Consider the following 14,330-nt stretch of genomic DNA (forward strand, 5'->3'; position numbering starts at 1 on the left):
ACATTTAAATGCATTCAGAACCGCTGCACGTGAGAATGTTGCACATGCATTTGCTTACGTTTGAAAAAGCATTTGTTTTAGAGATTATAGCGAAGAAACTTCTTCATTGGACTAATCCGTCAACATCACAAACGAATGTGCAAATTGATTCAACTGACAAAGAACCAGATAGACCTGAATGAAAAACTAAGTTCTCATTATTAGGCTAGTATCCTTATCCCTCGAAATATAAGGGCGCTAAAAATGCCATCCATATTTTCAGTTTGCATTGTCTCAAAGGTGTAAAATGTGGTAAAATGATATGTGTGAGCATTGAGGTCAAAGTTCAAGGCGTTGTTGTACCGGACTACGTTATATTTAGAGGTGTTTCTAATATTCTCCACCCTAAAACCCTCAGTATAATGTAGTTCAGTTCAGTAAATTTAACCATGACCTCAATAATAAACATATAATTGAATTTACAGATTTCCCACCAAAACCTTTACTTAACAAAGTGGCCACTGATTGCATCTATCACGTTGTTACAATAACACTTTCTGCAGTTCACACATTTCAAATGCAACCATGGAGCTGTAAAATGTATTTTATGCTCTAAACATAACTGTTCGCCTAGGATCAGCAGCAATGTTGTTTGCTCTGTAATGCATTATTAATGTCCCCTCATAAAAAAACAAAAAAGATCATAAACGTGATCATGTGAGATTAAGTGTCACATGATGGCCCCCTTGTGGCCTTCTCACACAGACCTACAACACAAAGATTCTTTGTAGTTGGGAGAAATTATTCATTTATGAAATTCGACAGGCACAACTATTATCCTGTAACAGAGAAGCAATGAGGTAATATGCTGGGACAGGGTGTCATGCCACAACTAAATAGGAATAAATAAAAGTGCACACACGCACACGCACGCGCAGGCATACACAAACACGCACACGCACACACGTCTAAAACATGATGAATCTCTTTGCTACCCCTATTTTCACATACACAATTTAAAATTATTATAAACCCCCTCTCCACTCACTCCAACTAAATAACTAACTAAATCTGGGTTTCAATTACAAGCATACTTGTATATATTTATATCTGCACTCAGTCCAACAAGGGAAGGACCAGAGGAGCAAAACTGGTTGTTTCTATCAGAGCAGTTAAATGTGTGTGTGGGGGGGGGGGCTTGGGCATTTATTCTGTTTTCTTGCCGGCAGTCAGCTTGTCGGCATGGAGAGCGAAGGTCTCGGCCACAATCAGAGGGAAGAGTAAAGAGGCATCTGCATACACCTGGAAACAAAGAAGGGAGCAGTGTACCACTTTTCTGTAATGTTATATTTGTTGTGTGTTCTGCACTTCCTACACAAAACTGATTCCAGTCCCTGCTTTTCATATTTATGTTTGGGTGCTTGGATTTCACACTGCACCCTTGGATCAAACACTGTGCAGACACTGCCACCTTGAGGCTTCTTCTTTCCTGCTTCTAGGGTCCAGAGAGCTATTGCTCACCTGGTTACCAAATCTCAAATGCTATGCTATGCAATGCTTTTTTTTACAGCTACGGACATATAATCTAATTTTTGGACCAAATCTCTTATTTTGTGGAGTAGTTTTCAAATCTGTCACAATGGCAATAATGCTGCCTCAGAGACGCTGCATGTTTAATGAGATTAACACGATTGTTTCATCTGAAACATCATCATCAACATTAAATCTAAATGTTTGATGTAAGCCAAAGACCATTTGTAATTAGTTCAGGTAAAAAAAGCATCTGAGGAATATAATACCTAAGTGAGGCAGAAGAAATCTCAAAAAAACTTCTAAGAAAAGGGTATCTGAGGATTTCATTGTAATAAATGGAACATAATGTTGGGACTAGTCTTGGTTTTTTTTACCTTCACAGGTTTGGCATCCACTCTGATCTTGCCCCAGGATACGGCCTCATCAGGTCTGGCCCCAGAGTCAGATCCATCAAACTCCTGGCCCGTGTTCACAAACACAGCATGGTCGGCTCCATTCCTCTGGAGGTAGACAGAGGAGAGACAGTGTGACGGGACAGAAGAGGAACTGGTTTTACATGCTGCTGTTGATGAATTAGCTTTTGAGGAGCCTGCTTTGCTGTGTTGTGCCTCATGTATTTTGACAGTTGCTGTTCTTTATGACAGTTGACTAGGTAATAAAAGAAACGACTGTCAATGTGTGGACTGAGCATCGGAGATGTGCGGAAATCCACCAGATGATGTAAAATGCGTCATCTTGCGATATTTTAACATGTACGAGGGGGGATCTTTGGCGTGGGCACGAGCTGTGAATTGCTCTAAGTGAACAGGATGATACCTGCTCGGTCGATTTTTGCAAAACAAACAACAGGCTTTAGGTTCACGTAGAGGCGTGTTTTTTTTTTTCTAAACCCGGATGATTTATGCTGTTCTATAAGAGTAGAACAGTGTGTCGGTTTCAGTGAATATGATCCAAAAAAATGTTTCCAGCTTCAACTTTAAGTACGTAACTGCCGATGTGCCTGGATTTTAAAAAGCACTCCTACTCATAAGTACTTCTAAATACTCATAATTCAAAAAACATGTAAGTAGTATTTTAGAAGAGAAACATCAAGGATTTAAACTACTTGATATAGCTACTGTTGGGTAATTTAATCTATAACAATGCATCTTATTTCATTTGCATGTAATAATCTATTTATGCATCTAAAAGATGCAAAATCAGTAAAAAAATACAATATTTCTCTCTGAATTTTAGTGGAATAGATCTTTTAGGGATCATGAAATGGAAATACTAAAATTGCACAGTTTCATTCCAACACCAATGTCTCAACGTAGTGTGTATAAAAGCTGATCAAAAGTCACGTACGAGGACTAGAAGTTAGTTACCATAAGATTAGCATTGCATATGTGGTGTTTGACCAGCCCTCCTCCCAGTATGATCATTCCTGTCCGTTTGGCGAACACCGCCTGGCTGTTTATCCTGCGAATATCTGAAACAAAGTCCACAAGATATGACCAACAGATAACACTGAGACAGCTGCTGCTGGTGATCCTGTTCTGTAGCAGAAATGTTGCTTTTACCTTCCACCAGGTCCAACACCAGGCCAGGGTTCTTAAAAGAGTGGAAGTAGAGCATGTCCCCCAAAGAACCGTCTGTCAGAGCAGGACTGAACACTGGAATGTTATTCTGAAACAGAACAGAATACAGCACATTTAATGACCGATGCACAGACAAACATACACTGTAGGTACAAACTAGACAGAGTCAAGGAGGCAGGATGAAGTGAGTAACAAAGCAGAATGAAATCAAGTTCAATCATCAGTTTCATACTGGTTTTCTAGTCCACTGCTATCACCTACCACTCAACAAAGACATTGGAACCATAATTAAAGGTCCAATATTATAAAAAGTGAAATTCCTTTATGTCTTAATTGATTATAACGTAGGTCGATGTGTTATAAATACGCCCAATCCACAGAGAAATGCACTAAACCCATATTTGGAAACTGTGCCTTTAAACGAGCTGTCAGGACTTCTGTACTGTTGCGATGTGTTTATTGAACATCAAAGCATTTAAGCATGTTCTGGCAGAAACCAAAATATAGGTATGAACCTGCAAATGAGCATAATATGGAACCTTTGATTCATAGTCATATAAAGTGGATAACATTTTGAGGACTTGATATGGTCACATAAATTGACTTTACACTCATCTGTATTGTCAGAAGCAATTAGATTTTGTGGTTTAGTTTTTCTTGTCGTTTCGGTTCCTTTATGTTGCAATCCATTACCAAAATAAACCAGGACTTACCTTGTATGCCCAGTAGTAGACAGAGTCAGTATTATTGATCTCCTTGCCAAGTCGATGGATCATTTTGGAGGGCGTCCAACGGGTGCCCTGAAAAAAAAAAAGGTAAAATATTACATAATGTAGGCTCAATCAAAGCTGATTTTGGATCATCTTGACTGCACGACCTTGTGAAAATCAAGTGTTTTATGTGAGGACATCAGACTAACAAGTACTGCTATTTCGTACAACTGTGCTTGGTGCAATAGACGAACATTATGCTAATAAGAGAAACCAACCTCTGTGTTCTGCTCCAGCAGCATCTGGTCCAGGATGGGCATCAGCCAGTCTTCGAACTTACAGTAGTTGTCATTGGGAACCAACAGATTCCCTACCCTGCATCCAACAAAGAATGGAGGAGGAAGGAGGGATAAACGTAGAGACGTAAGTTAGGAAATCTGATATATAAGCCAGAACACCTGCCTGCCAAACCACTGCATCATGTCCTTCGTCACTGTGAGTATACAACGCATCTACTATTGATGACGCTACGGTGACAGGGACACCTTTACGCCTCCCCCCATCAGCACCATTCTGAGGTTGTGTGTGTGAGACGTGTGTTGTATCAGTAGTTGCCAACCTGTTGATGCCCCTCAGGCGGAGCTCCTTGCCAGACATGCTGAACTCTCCCAAGTATGTGTCGGCAAGACACTTGATGAAATCCTCCTCTATGCCCCCAGCTGTGGTCACAATCACATCCACCTGACACAGATTGACAAGGCAGATTCTGATAAACTGGTCTCCCTGTCAAATTTGGTAGTTTGAGATGTTCCCCTGTGATTGTAACTATGACCTGGATAATTATGACATGTTTATAAATTTGTACCATTTTGTGCTCCGCCAGGTAGCGGATGCTCTCTCTGATTCCAGAGCTGATGAGGTTGGAGGTGTAACCCAGGAAGATGGTGCAGCCCGACCTGCTGCGGTATTCATCAGAATCTTTAGACTCTTGTCCTTCACCCTCCTCCACCGGCTCTAGGCGCTTCTCGATCTATGGGTGCGGAGTCATTCAAGGGTCAACATTACAAATGATAATCTGTATCATTTAAAAAGGGTCAGTTCACCAAAATAAATGTTTATTTTTACTGGTATTTTGCAATGCAGATAGTTTGATGTGTCCCGGCTTTAAGATTTCCGTCTCTGAGATTTCTGTCTCCACCCTGATATCTGAATCTCTCTTTTTCAAGAAACAGTAACCCTGCAGGTCTGGATAATCCACAGAAGGAACTGACGGTTTCCATACAACTTTATGAATTAATAAATGGTTTTGATATTGATGCCCCGGTATTTGAATACTTTAGGTTTAAACCACATATATAGGACCTTTACTGCAAGTCATACCCGTATCTCTCTTTTTTGTAAATATTTAGCACTGTGAGCCCCACCAATGAAATCCTGTTCACCTCCATTGTACCGGAGACAAATATCTCAAACCTCGGTAAATAAAAACAAAACCCTCTGCACTACTAACAAAGGTAAATGAGAAAATGTTTAGGTTTTTTTTGGTAAGATAACTTTGGCTTTACAGCAATTCCTCTCACCATGAGGTTGATCTCCTGGATGGCCATGCCCAAGCTGCTGGCCTGGAAACCCGTAGTGATGTAGGACTTCAGCACCGCGTGGAGATCAACCCCCTGGTTGAAGTCGTAGCCTCTGATCTTTTGCAAGTCCTTTGGGAGTTCGCAACTGGGCTTCAGGACGGCATCCATGGCAACAGAAGGGGCATGGTCTGCCATCTTTTCTGCAAAAACAAAAAGGAACATGTTAGTGGTGTGGTTATCATCGAGGAGATGCCTACAGTAGAGCCCCGATCAAGTAACATTGAATTCTATCTATTCAGTCTGGTAAGTGGTATAGACTTCCAGCAGAGATACAATCAAGTCAGTAGTTATAGGGTGAGCCTGGTGAGGCCGCTGCTGGGTGTATACGTATATATTTTTATGGACGTGACATGTGTGTAGGTAAGTATGTATATAATTAGCCTATGCATGTATATACAGTGTGTTGATGTGTGTGTGTATAAATAAAAATGAGGACCACAATGGAAATAGGTTATTCTTGAACTTTACAACTTAACTGACGTGCTACAGCTTAAAATGGAGACTAAAGACCCTCTTTTATGAACTCAACATTAATGAAACTTTCCCTACAACATCCTGAAGTACAGGTTCTCCAGAAGGCCTTGAGGTGAGAAGCTGTCAGTGGTGTGTTCATGAGACTGGTTTAACTTTACTTTACTTTTGTTTGTTTTTTAAAGGGGCCTGTAAGTGAAAATATATAATGCAAATATACAATGAAACACAACCGTAACAGGCCCATGAATATCGAGTTTAACCAGTCTGAAATGTATTGTTTCTGTGCAGACCTGGGGATAGCTTTCTTTAAACAAACATGTATTTACTACAGTCGTGTCTGCATACGTTAGACAGCAGTTTAAGAAGTTATTCACAAACCGCAAGTTGTAATTTTCTGTCTTATCGTTTTCGTTTAAAATGTTACACATATTTTACACACGTATCTCATATATCATATATGCAGTCAGTGTGGTATGACGTTAGTTAGCAGACAGGCTAACTGTGAGCCGGTTTTGTCCTATCGACTGACTTTAATCATTATCAAACATTTGAAAATGGAGATGAAAACAAACCTTTTCTTGAAGAGACGTCAGATGAAGATAAATATGTGGGAATCTGCTGTCACCGGACACAAGAGCGACGGTTATTAAAGCTGTGCATCGCACTGTAAACAACACATGGGTCGCCTGCGGCAAGCAAGCAAGCTCCCTCCCACTACGGGAAGTGCGAAGGGACAAACATTACCCAACTGCATTTCTGTGCAAATCAACCCTATACATAGACTGTATATTGTCGAAACAACAGTAAATACAGTATTATTATCATTATATGATTATACTTGTTTTAAACATATTTGATTACCTTATTCAGATAATTATTAAACATTAAAATGTGCATGTGTTAATGAGGGATGGAAGGACTCTTTTGTTCATTCTTTGTATCAATGTGTGAATACAACAATTGATTTACTCATTAAAAGTGTGCTTTTGAAATTTACATAGATATATATTATTATTGGTAGTAGTAGTAGTAATATTTAGATGTAGTGAATTGTAGCCTACTTATCATATTTATCGAGTATAAAATGACTCATTGTGAGGAATGGTTTCTGTCACAGCTTTACATTATTGTACATGTACTTGCTCAAAGTACACCTTGTAGGTCACTTTAGCTGGACAAAGGTGGTTTCAGTTATTTCATATATAACTGGCTCTATTAACTTTAGCAGTGCATAACATTTTACATATTATTAATTATTGTGTTGTGAAGGAAAAATCGGATTTACTAGAAACTGCAGCTTGTACATACTGTATATACCAATATGTCCAGTAGTAAATATTTCATAACAATGGAAACACTTTCAATCAAATTAATTAATAAAGACTTCAAATGTTCCACCTGACTGTTATTGCATAAACATTTTGTGTTAAAACCGCTAAACTTTTTGTAAAAAGACACACTGCAGCTTAAAGGCAAAAAACTGAAGCATATTAGCCAATAATCGTTTGATCAGTGGTGGCTGTGAAGTGATGTGTGATGTTTGTGACATTTCCACCACTGTGCTGTATGACCTTTAAATCACAGAGCCTTTGAACTGACCCGCAGTGAATAAAAAGGGGCTACAGGAAAGAAAGTCAGGAGCTTCTCTGACCAGACTCCTGCACAATCTGTCTGCTCAATCTTTGGATTTGAGTAAAACACTACTCCAGCTAATTTTCCTGCTCCTCCTTTTGGTGTGAAGAAGGATAAACCCAGATTTTTATTGAAGGTAATGACAGGAAAGATGTGCAGCAGCAACAGCGTCATTCAGGCACAAAAACTGGTGGATCAACTACGGGTGGAGGCGAGCATGGAGAGAATAAAGGTGTGTATGAATCAGCTGATAACTACATGCATGCATTATTATATACCTGAACTGCAGCACATAAGATTTGATGTTTGAAGATTTCCATTGTTCAGAATATATTCAGTGTAAGGACATGTCTCTTTATTAACATCCAATGTCAAATCTTTTTGCACATTATTCCAGCATTGCAATGTCTGAAATCTTGTGAAGGGCCACCCTGACCATCTTTATCTCATCAGATCTCCCTGACAGCAGCAGACTTGGTGCGGTACTGTCAGGACCACAAGCGCAGTGACCCTCTGCTCACCGGTATCGCTGCATCCTCCAATCCTTTCAAAGATAAAAAGAGCTGTGTGCTGCTTTGACAGTCCTGAGTAGAGATGACCAACACGTAACAGACTGCTATATACTGCAAAAACCAAAGCAAAAGCATCTGCCAAATTGAGTGATACAATGGAACATGTCAATCAATGGCTTGTTGACTCACATCTACTGTTTATCTCAATGTCAAGAAGACTGTCTGTATGTTCTTTAGCAAGACCAACACTGTATCTCACTGTGAATCTAAGGTTTATGTGTTTGGGGAGGTCATTTAAACTGTTACACATTTTAAAAATCAGGGCATTATCCTTGATACTACTTTATCCTTCAAAAATCAAGTGAGACAGGTAATGCAAACAACCAAATAAAATTAAGCGAATTTTAGATATACAAGGAACTATTTGCCAACACATGTATCAAAACTCTGTATGAGTGCCATGATCATTTCCCACCTAACATACTGTGTGTGCAGCTGGACCCAGGTGAATAGCACATCATTAAGGCCTATCCTATCAGTTTATAAACAACCTCTCAATGTTCTGGACCTAAGCTTTACCATCATTGCAACATCCTGGACAAACATTAGTTGGGATAAATCTTTAGAAACATGCTGACGGCTGTCTAATTTTTAACATTATAAATGGCAAGGCTCCTTCACCACACTGCACTTTCATGCAGCAGAAAAATTCAAGCAGAACCACAAGGTCTGCCCTAAGAGGGGATTGTGTAGTTCCTCTCAGGTCCAGTTCCTTTGGTAAACTGTGTTTCTCTGTGAGGGCCTCTAAACTTTGGAATACAATACCAATACAACTGCAATTTTAAAAATTGTCTTTTAAGCAATCAAAAATGTAACCACATTTAAGAGTTCAGCATGATAGTATTATTGTAGCTGTCCTGTTTAACCCATGGTGGTGGGTAAGAATTGTTCAGCTATATGCATGTCTTAAGGAGTCTGTCCATTGATGACATGCTCTACTGTTATCATTTATTGTGTGTATTTTTAGTATGTTTTTATTCTCTTCTTCTTCTCTCTTTAACATCTTGCCAAAGGACTGCAGCGGAAAATTAGCCTGCTGGCTAACACTGGCACAATTACAGAAATGATGATCAATGTGCATTGTCCTTTAAATAAATAAATGAATTGAAATATGGAGGAAATGTTTAATGTATGGATAATGGTTTTGCATTTGTAAATAGTTTCCATTTCTTTTTCACTTAAAGGTTCAGTAGGTAAAATGAGTACCTGAGACATAATCTGTGAATTCTGATCCAACTGTGAAAATAGACAGCACTGATCAAATATGAATCAATATTCTGTTACCGCATTGACTTTTTCTCCTCAAATGCTTTCAGAAACATATTACAGCACATAAGCTGTGAAGTAAAAACCAAGTGACCAAGTCGAGCCAAAAGCAAGCACCGCCCACCAGCCAGACAAGTAATTGCTAAATAACTAGATGTTCAGGCCATTTAATGGCATCTGCTTTGGAAATAGTCTTTTCAGTGTGTTTAATGTATTTTAGTGAGATCATCCAGGTCATTAAATATACATATGGCAGCCATACCAACAAAAAAGGATTTATTAGCACTGAGGAGTGTTTTTAAAATAAATAGCTTTACAAATACAGTATAGTATTTTACTGTACATGACAATTAGCTAATGATTTTGGTACAATTCAAATGTATGAGCATGTTAATATTATAAACTAGTTTCCATGCTATTTGAACAATGAAAAGAAGAGAGACAAACTTCTTCAAACACAGTGTCTTTGGAAGCTTTGAGTACTGGCAAGAAATGGTAAACAGATGTATGAGAGAAATATTACCATTAAACACATTTCCTGTGTTCACATTTGAGTTCTTGGTTTGTAGAGAAATCTCTCAACAAGTTAAACAACTGGGAGTGAATATTTCCACAAAATTTTGTTTGACAATGCATCAAAATAAAATGATTTGTTTGCACCAACCAAGTGATTAACTGTCTTTATTTCCAGTTCTACCTTCTTGTGTTCATGTGTTATATTACTAAAGCCTGCCTGCAAAACAAGAAGGCCATTTCTTTTTTAGTGTTATGAAGGTGTTGTAAATAAAAGACTATCCCGGTTTTGACAGGCTTCAGATCTTGTCACCACCAGCTTTCAAGTCTTTCAGGTCTTTCAGTTCTTCCACTTTCATTTTCTGGGCCTCCAAATATCCACGCACCCATCCCCTGAGGCTACAGCAAGGACTCCAGCCTCCACGCTCAGCTGAAGGTTGAAGACGGACAGGCGGGGTATGGTTGAGAGTGAAAACACAGGAAAAAAAACAAGAATAGAAAAGAGAATGAGCCTGGATTCATTACTGATCATTTTGATCATGACTCTGTTTCAGTTCACTTTTCTTTTTCATCTCTCCAATTTCTGCTCATTATTTCTTTGTTGGAGGAGACATTTTATAACCTTCTCTAATAGATCAAATTGTCATGTTATAAACATTACAATGTCATCTTCAAAAAGGTAAACTATTTGACATTTTAATGATCTATATATTGTAGTAAAAACACTAACCCCGTTGACTCCAGCTTGATGACGCTGTGTGTATAATGTCCTTGGAGGAGCACAAGGGATATGTATCTGAAATACAGATGAGAAATTACAACTTAAGACTGTTTAGTAGCAGAGTTAGTGGCCAGGCAATGTAACAAGGAATTTCCCTCATCCTACCTTGACAGTACGATCAGTTGAACAGGTGTAGAGGCTTCCAGGGGAAATGTGGATGCCAGTGATCAGAGCTGTGTGTCCCACATTGAACTGGGACAGGGTTTTTAAGGTCCCTGCCTGCATGGAAAAGGAGTGGAGCATGCCGCTGTTGTCTCCTGCCCATATTTCACAGCCGCTGTAGCTCATGGACACCAGGTAAGAGCTCAGCTAGAAATGGAGGGGTTGGTTAGAGTTAGTCTTGATATACATGTGCATCTGAGCTTATACGCACACACACAACACTTAAGAAATCAAACGTGTGTTTGTGTGTGTGTTAGTGTCTACCCGAAGTTTCTTCAAGCCCCTGCCTGCCCTACGGTCATAGACGGCCACAGTGCAGTCTTTACTCCCAGAGATGATGTACTTGTCATCTGCAGCTAGGCACATTACAGCGTTTCGATGGAGACGGAGGCTTTTCACCAGGGGTTCAGGAGCTGTAGACGAAATTAGAAACTAAATAATACCTTGATCGCTACGTGCTACCGAAAATAAATGGAAACGTACAAGATTAAGAGGTATGTCATGTGCCACTGCTCTATCATCACATTTTTTTTTAAAGCTGTGTGCTAAACCCCCTCACCTCTGGTGTCATACATGCTGACCCTCTTGTCAAATGTACCAGCCAGCATTACATCCGTCTGACAGGACAAGCAGAGGACAGCAGCCCCAGTCCTGATCAGGCCCCTCTCTGCTCCACCTGCCTGTAGGTCCCACAGCCTCACTGTGCTGTCGAAGCCCCCCGAGGCCAGCAGAGGTCCCTGAGATGCCAGACACCACACCCAGCCCCGATGAGTGCTGAAGTCACCCTGCCCTCCCAATGTATGGAGCAGCGTGCCGCCAGAGCCTGCCTGTAGATCCCACAGTTTAACGTTCCAGTCTCTGGAGCCTGTGGCACAAACTGCACCCTCTCCACCCACAAGGAGGACCGAGTTGACGTGGGCAATGTGGCCTGAAGGTAGTGCAAAGCTCTCCAGCGCTGGCAGTGGGCTAGGACTTCTGGGAAGTTGACGTTGCTCTATCTCTACCTGTCTTCCATGACCCAGATTCCTGGGGTCTGCCAAGTCCTCTTGGTGACCGTCAAACACCATCCTGTGGTTCCTTTCTTCTTCCATAAGTGCTGCTGCATCATCCTCCAGTCTCTCTTCCAACTCTTCTCTTAATCTTGCCAGTTGGTTCCCACCTATGACAGGCTGGATTTCATCATCCTCACATTCCATTGCCACCTCCATCCCTTCATCAACACCATACGCAACCTCTTGCGCTTCCACTCCCACCCCTTCTACCTCATCATCTCTACCATCTTCCTGTCCTTCTGCAACTGGTTCCCCATCCTGCCCTGCCCCTTGCTGCTGCCTTACTTGTTCCCTTTCCTCCTTAGCCTCTTGGGTCTGTCTGGCCACAATGTGCGCTTGGCCTGTCCAGCAGGTTATCAGCTCCTCCATCTCCAGGCAAGCAGAGGGCCAGTCAAAGTCCTCCTTAGGCCCAACTGGAAAGCCAGCTCGGGATCCTATTAGTCTGTGTGCCCGGAGCTGCCAAGCAGTGTTGTCCTTACCCACATTACCCAATGCATGACAGACCTAAAAAGAGGAGGAAAAGGCAACATTTCCAATATCTGCTAGACCATTAAAGCTGTAAAAGGTTTCCTGTGGAGTTTCTGACCTCAAGAAATGATTTGGACAATCAAGTGCATGCTAAGAACACATGCATGTATGCACATGATGATGCGTGATGCATATCACTGCCAATGGTTACACACTGCTTCACTTATCTACATGTGGTAGTAACACACCAAGAAACACATAGCAATGAGCCAAAGACAGTGAAAAAGAAGACTGCTTTCTTATGAATATGAAGTTAAACAATGGAGGATTTAAAATACTTTGTAAATGTTTGTTTTGTTATAAAGTAAATGCACTCAACACATTTTTAGACCTCAAGTACAAACAATGCATGATGAGTAATACTCGTGTAAATATAACTTTAGTATGTTTATAAACTCCACAGGGCACCTTTAAATAGTAAATGTTGTTTCCAGAAAATGTCTTTCTTTTTTTGTGTTTGTCAAGCAAAAATACAAAAATTGAAAAGAAAACCTTTGGCAGCACAGTGATGACACACTGAGCAGGAAGGTGTGAGGCAATGTTTGTCACCATCTCCCATGGTAACGACAACAAGCCACTGACCTCAGCAGAAGGTGAGGGGCTAACATCTGCCGAGGATGGGTGACCAGCAGGCAGAAGACTGGAAGGAATACATCAATGAGATTTGATATTAATCTCAGAAAAAAGGGCTGGGCGATAATAACAATAACAATATGATAATTCATTTTCTTTCAATAGAATCGTATTGTGATGCATCAAGATATCTAATAAACAATTATGTCATCTAAATTTATAATAACAAGCATTGTGGTTATTTCATATATCAAGCATTTATTTACTGAATTACCAGAACACATGCTACAGTGTGATATCTATCTTTATTGAGATATGAAATTACTTATGTCCGGATAAAAGATGAACAAATGGCAAGCAATATTAACATTTAATCAAATCACACTCCTGCCTGTAATTACATGTTAGATATCTATAATACCATTTCTCCTAGTGAAGAATGATTTCCTGCTAGTCAGAATGATAATTTAAGATATCAACAATGACATTCTTCCTAATACAAATGTGACTTTTGCTATTCATGTGTATTGGGCTTTCAATTCTAGATATCCACAATTACATTTTAGATATCTAGTATAAACATTCTGGATATCTGTGGTGGAATTTTTACTAGTAAAATAGCAGTTGTACATAACCATAATGCTGTTTTTACTAGTCAGAATGGATTTTAGATAGTGCAAAATTACATTATTGATATGTGGAATCGTTTTTCATTTGAGATACCAGAAATTAAAAGTATGTCTAGTAACAATTGTGGGCGGCACAGTGGTGTGTTGGCACTGTCGCCTCACAGCAAGAGGGTTCCTGGTTTGAATCCGGGCTGGGCCCCTTCTGTGTGGAGTTTGCATGTTCTCCCTGTGTCTGCGTGGGTTTTCGCCGGGTTCTCCGGCTTACTCCCACAGTCCAAAGACATGCATTGGTTAATTGATGACTCTAGATTCCCCGTAGGTGTGAATGTAGTTGTGAATGCTTGTCTGTCTCTGTCTGTCATTATGTGCCCTGCAATAGGCTGGCGTCCTTTCCAGGGTGTCCCTTTATTCATACAGTCTATGGGTGTACCCCGCCTCACGCCCAATGTCAGCTGGGATCGGCTCCAGCCCCCTGCGGCCCCGTCAGGGACAAGCGGTCGAAGATGATGATGATGAAACAATTGTATTGTAGATATATAAAATGGGAGTTTTTCTTAGTAAGAATTACATTACAGATATCCAGAATGCTCATTCTACATATCTAAAATGTAATTGTGGATATCTAGAATTGAAAGCCCAAAACACATGAATGGCAAAAGTGACATCATTTGTTCTAGTAAGAATGCCATTGTGGATATCTGAAATG

General features: G+C 40.2%; 3 protein-coding genes across 3 annotated transcripts in view; 1 reads left to right on the forward strand and 2 right to left on the reverse strand.

The window, feature by feature from the left end:
• Positions 1–1,175: 1,175 nt before the first annotated feature.
• Positions 1,176–6,628, reverse strand: dhps (deoxyhypusine synthase). The gene is made up of 10 exons (XM_083931650.1): positions 6,489–6,628; positions 5,383–5,582; positions 4,668–4,832; positions 4,422–4,543; positions 4,081–4,177; positions 3,806–3,892; positions 3,075–3,180; positions 2,880–2,983; positions 1,887–2,012; positions 1,176–1,281 (listed from the first exon to the last, which is right to left on the reverse strand). The coding sequence occupies exons 2-10, from the start codon at positions 5,575–5,577 to the stop codon at positions 1,186–1,188; spliced, it is 1,098 nt and encodes a 365-aa protein (XP_083787776.1). The 5' UTR covers positions 5,578–5,582; positions 6,489–6,628; the 3' UTR covers positions 1,176–1,185.
• Positions 6,629–7,687: 1,059 nt separating this feature from the next.
• Positions 7,688–8,127, forward strand: LOC310960381 (guanine nucleotide-binding protein G(I)/G(S)/G(O) subunit gamma-7-like; the record flags this gene model as incomplete). Its single annotated transcript, XM_083932071.1, has 2 exons — positions 7,688–7,780; positions 8,002–8,127. 2 exons carry the CDS (start codon positions 7,688–7,690, stop codon positions 8,125–8,127), a joined length of 219 nt encoding a protein of 72 aa, XP_083788197.1.
• Positions 8,128–9,758: 1,631 nt separating this feature from the next.
• Positions 9,759–14,330, reverse strand: part of fbxw9 (F-box and WD repeat domain containing 9) — a 5,213-nt gene continuing 641 nt past the window's right edge. Inside the window, exons 3-8 of the mRNA XM_083931676.1 lie at positions 12,915–13,062; positions 11,402–12,398; positions 11,107–11,255; positions 10,786–10,989; positions 10,630–10,695; positions 9,759–10,329 (exon numbers count right to left, since the gene is read on the reverse strand). Coding sequence (XP_083787802.1) covers positions 10,255–10,329; positions 10,630–10,695; positions 10,786–10,989; positions 11,107–11,255; positions 11,402–12,398; positions 12,915–13,062 — 1,639 coding nt within the window. The 3' untranslated portion in view covers positions 9,759–10,254. The remainder of the gene's footprint in view (positions 10,330–10,629; positions 10,696–10,785; positions 10,990–11,106; positions 11,256–11,401; positions 12,399–12,914; positions 13,063–14,330) is intronic.

This window comes from Echiichthys vipera (genome assembly GCF_963691815.1).
Source record: "Echiichthys vipera genome assembly, chromosome: 17".
Classification (NCBI taxonomy): Eukaryota; Metazoa; Chordata; class Actinopteri; order Perciformes; family Trachinidae; genus Echiichthys; species Echiichthys vipera.

Bases quoted from the DNA above. Each gene is read 5' to 3' on its own strand.
- dhps (XM_083931650.1), bottom strand. From the start codon at position 5,577: ATGGCAGACCATGCCCCTTCTGTTGCCATGGATGCCGTCCTGAAGCCC. The intron at 4,544-4,667 runs GTACAAATTTAT...AATCTGTGTCAG, and splicing joins ACCTGGCGGAGCACAAAATG to GTGGATGTGATTGTGACCAC. The intron at 4,178-4,421 runs GTTGGCAACTAC...TGTTGGATGCAG, and splicing joins CGCCTGAGGGGCATCAACAG to GGTAGGGAATCTGTTGGTTC.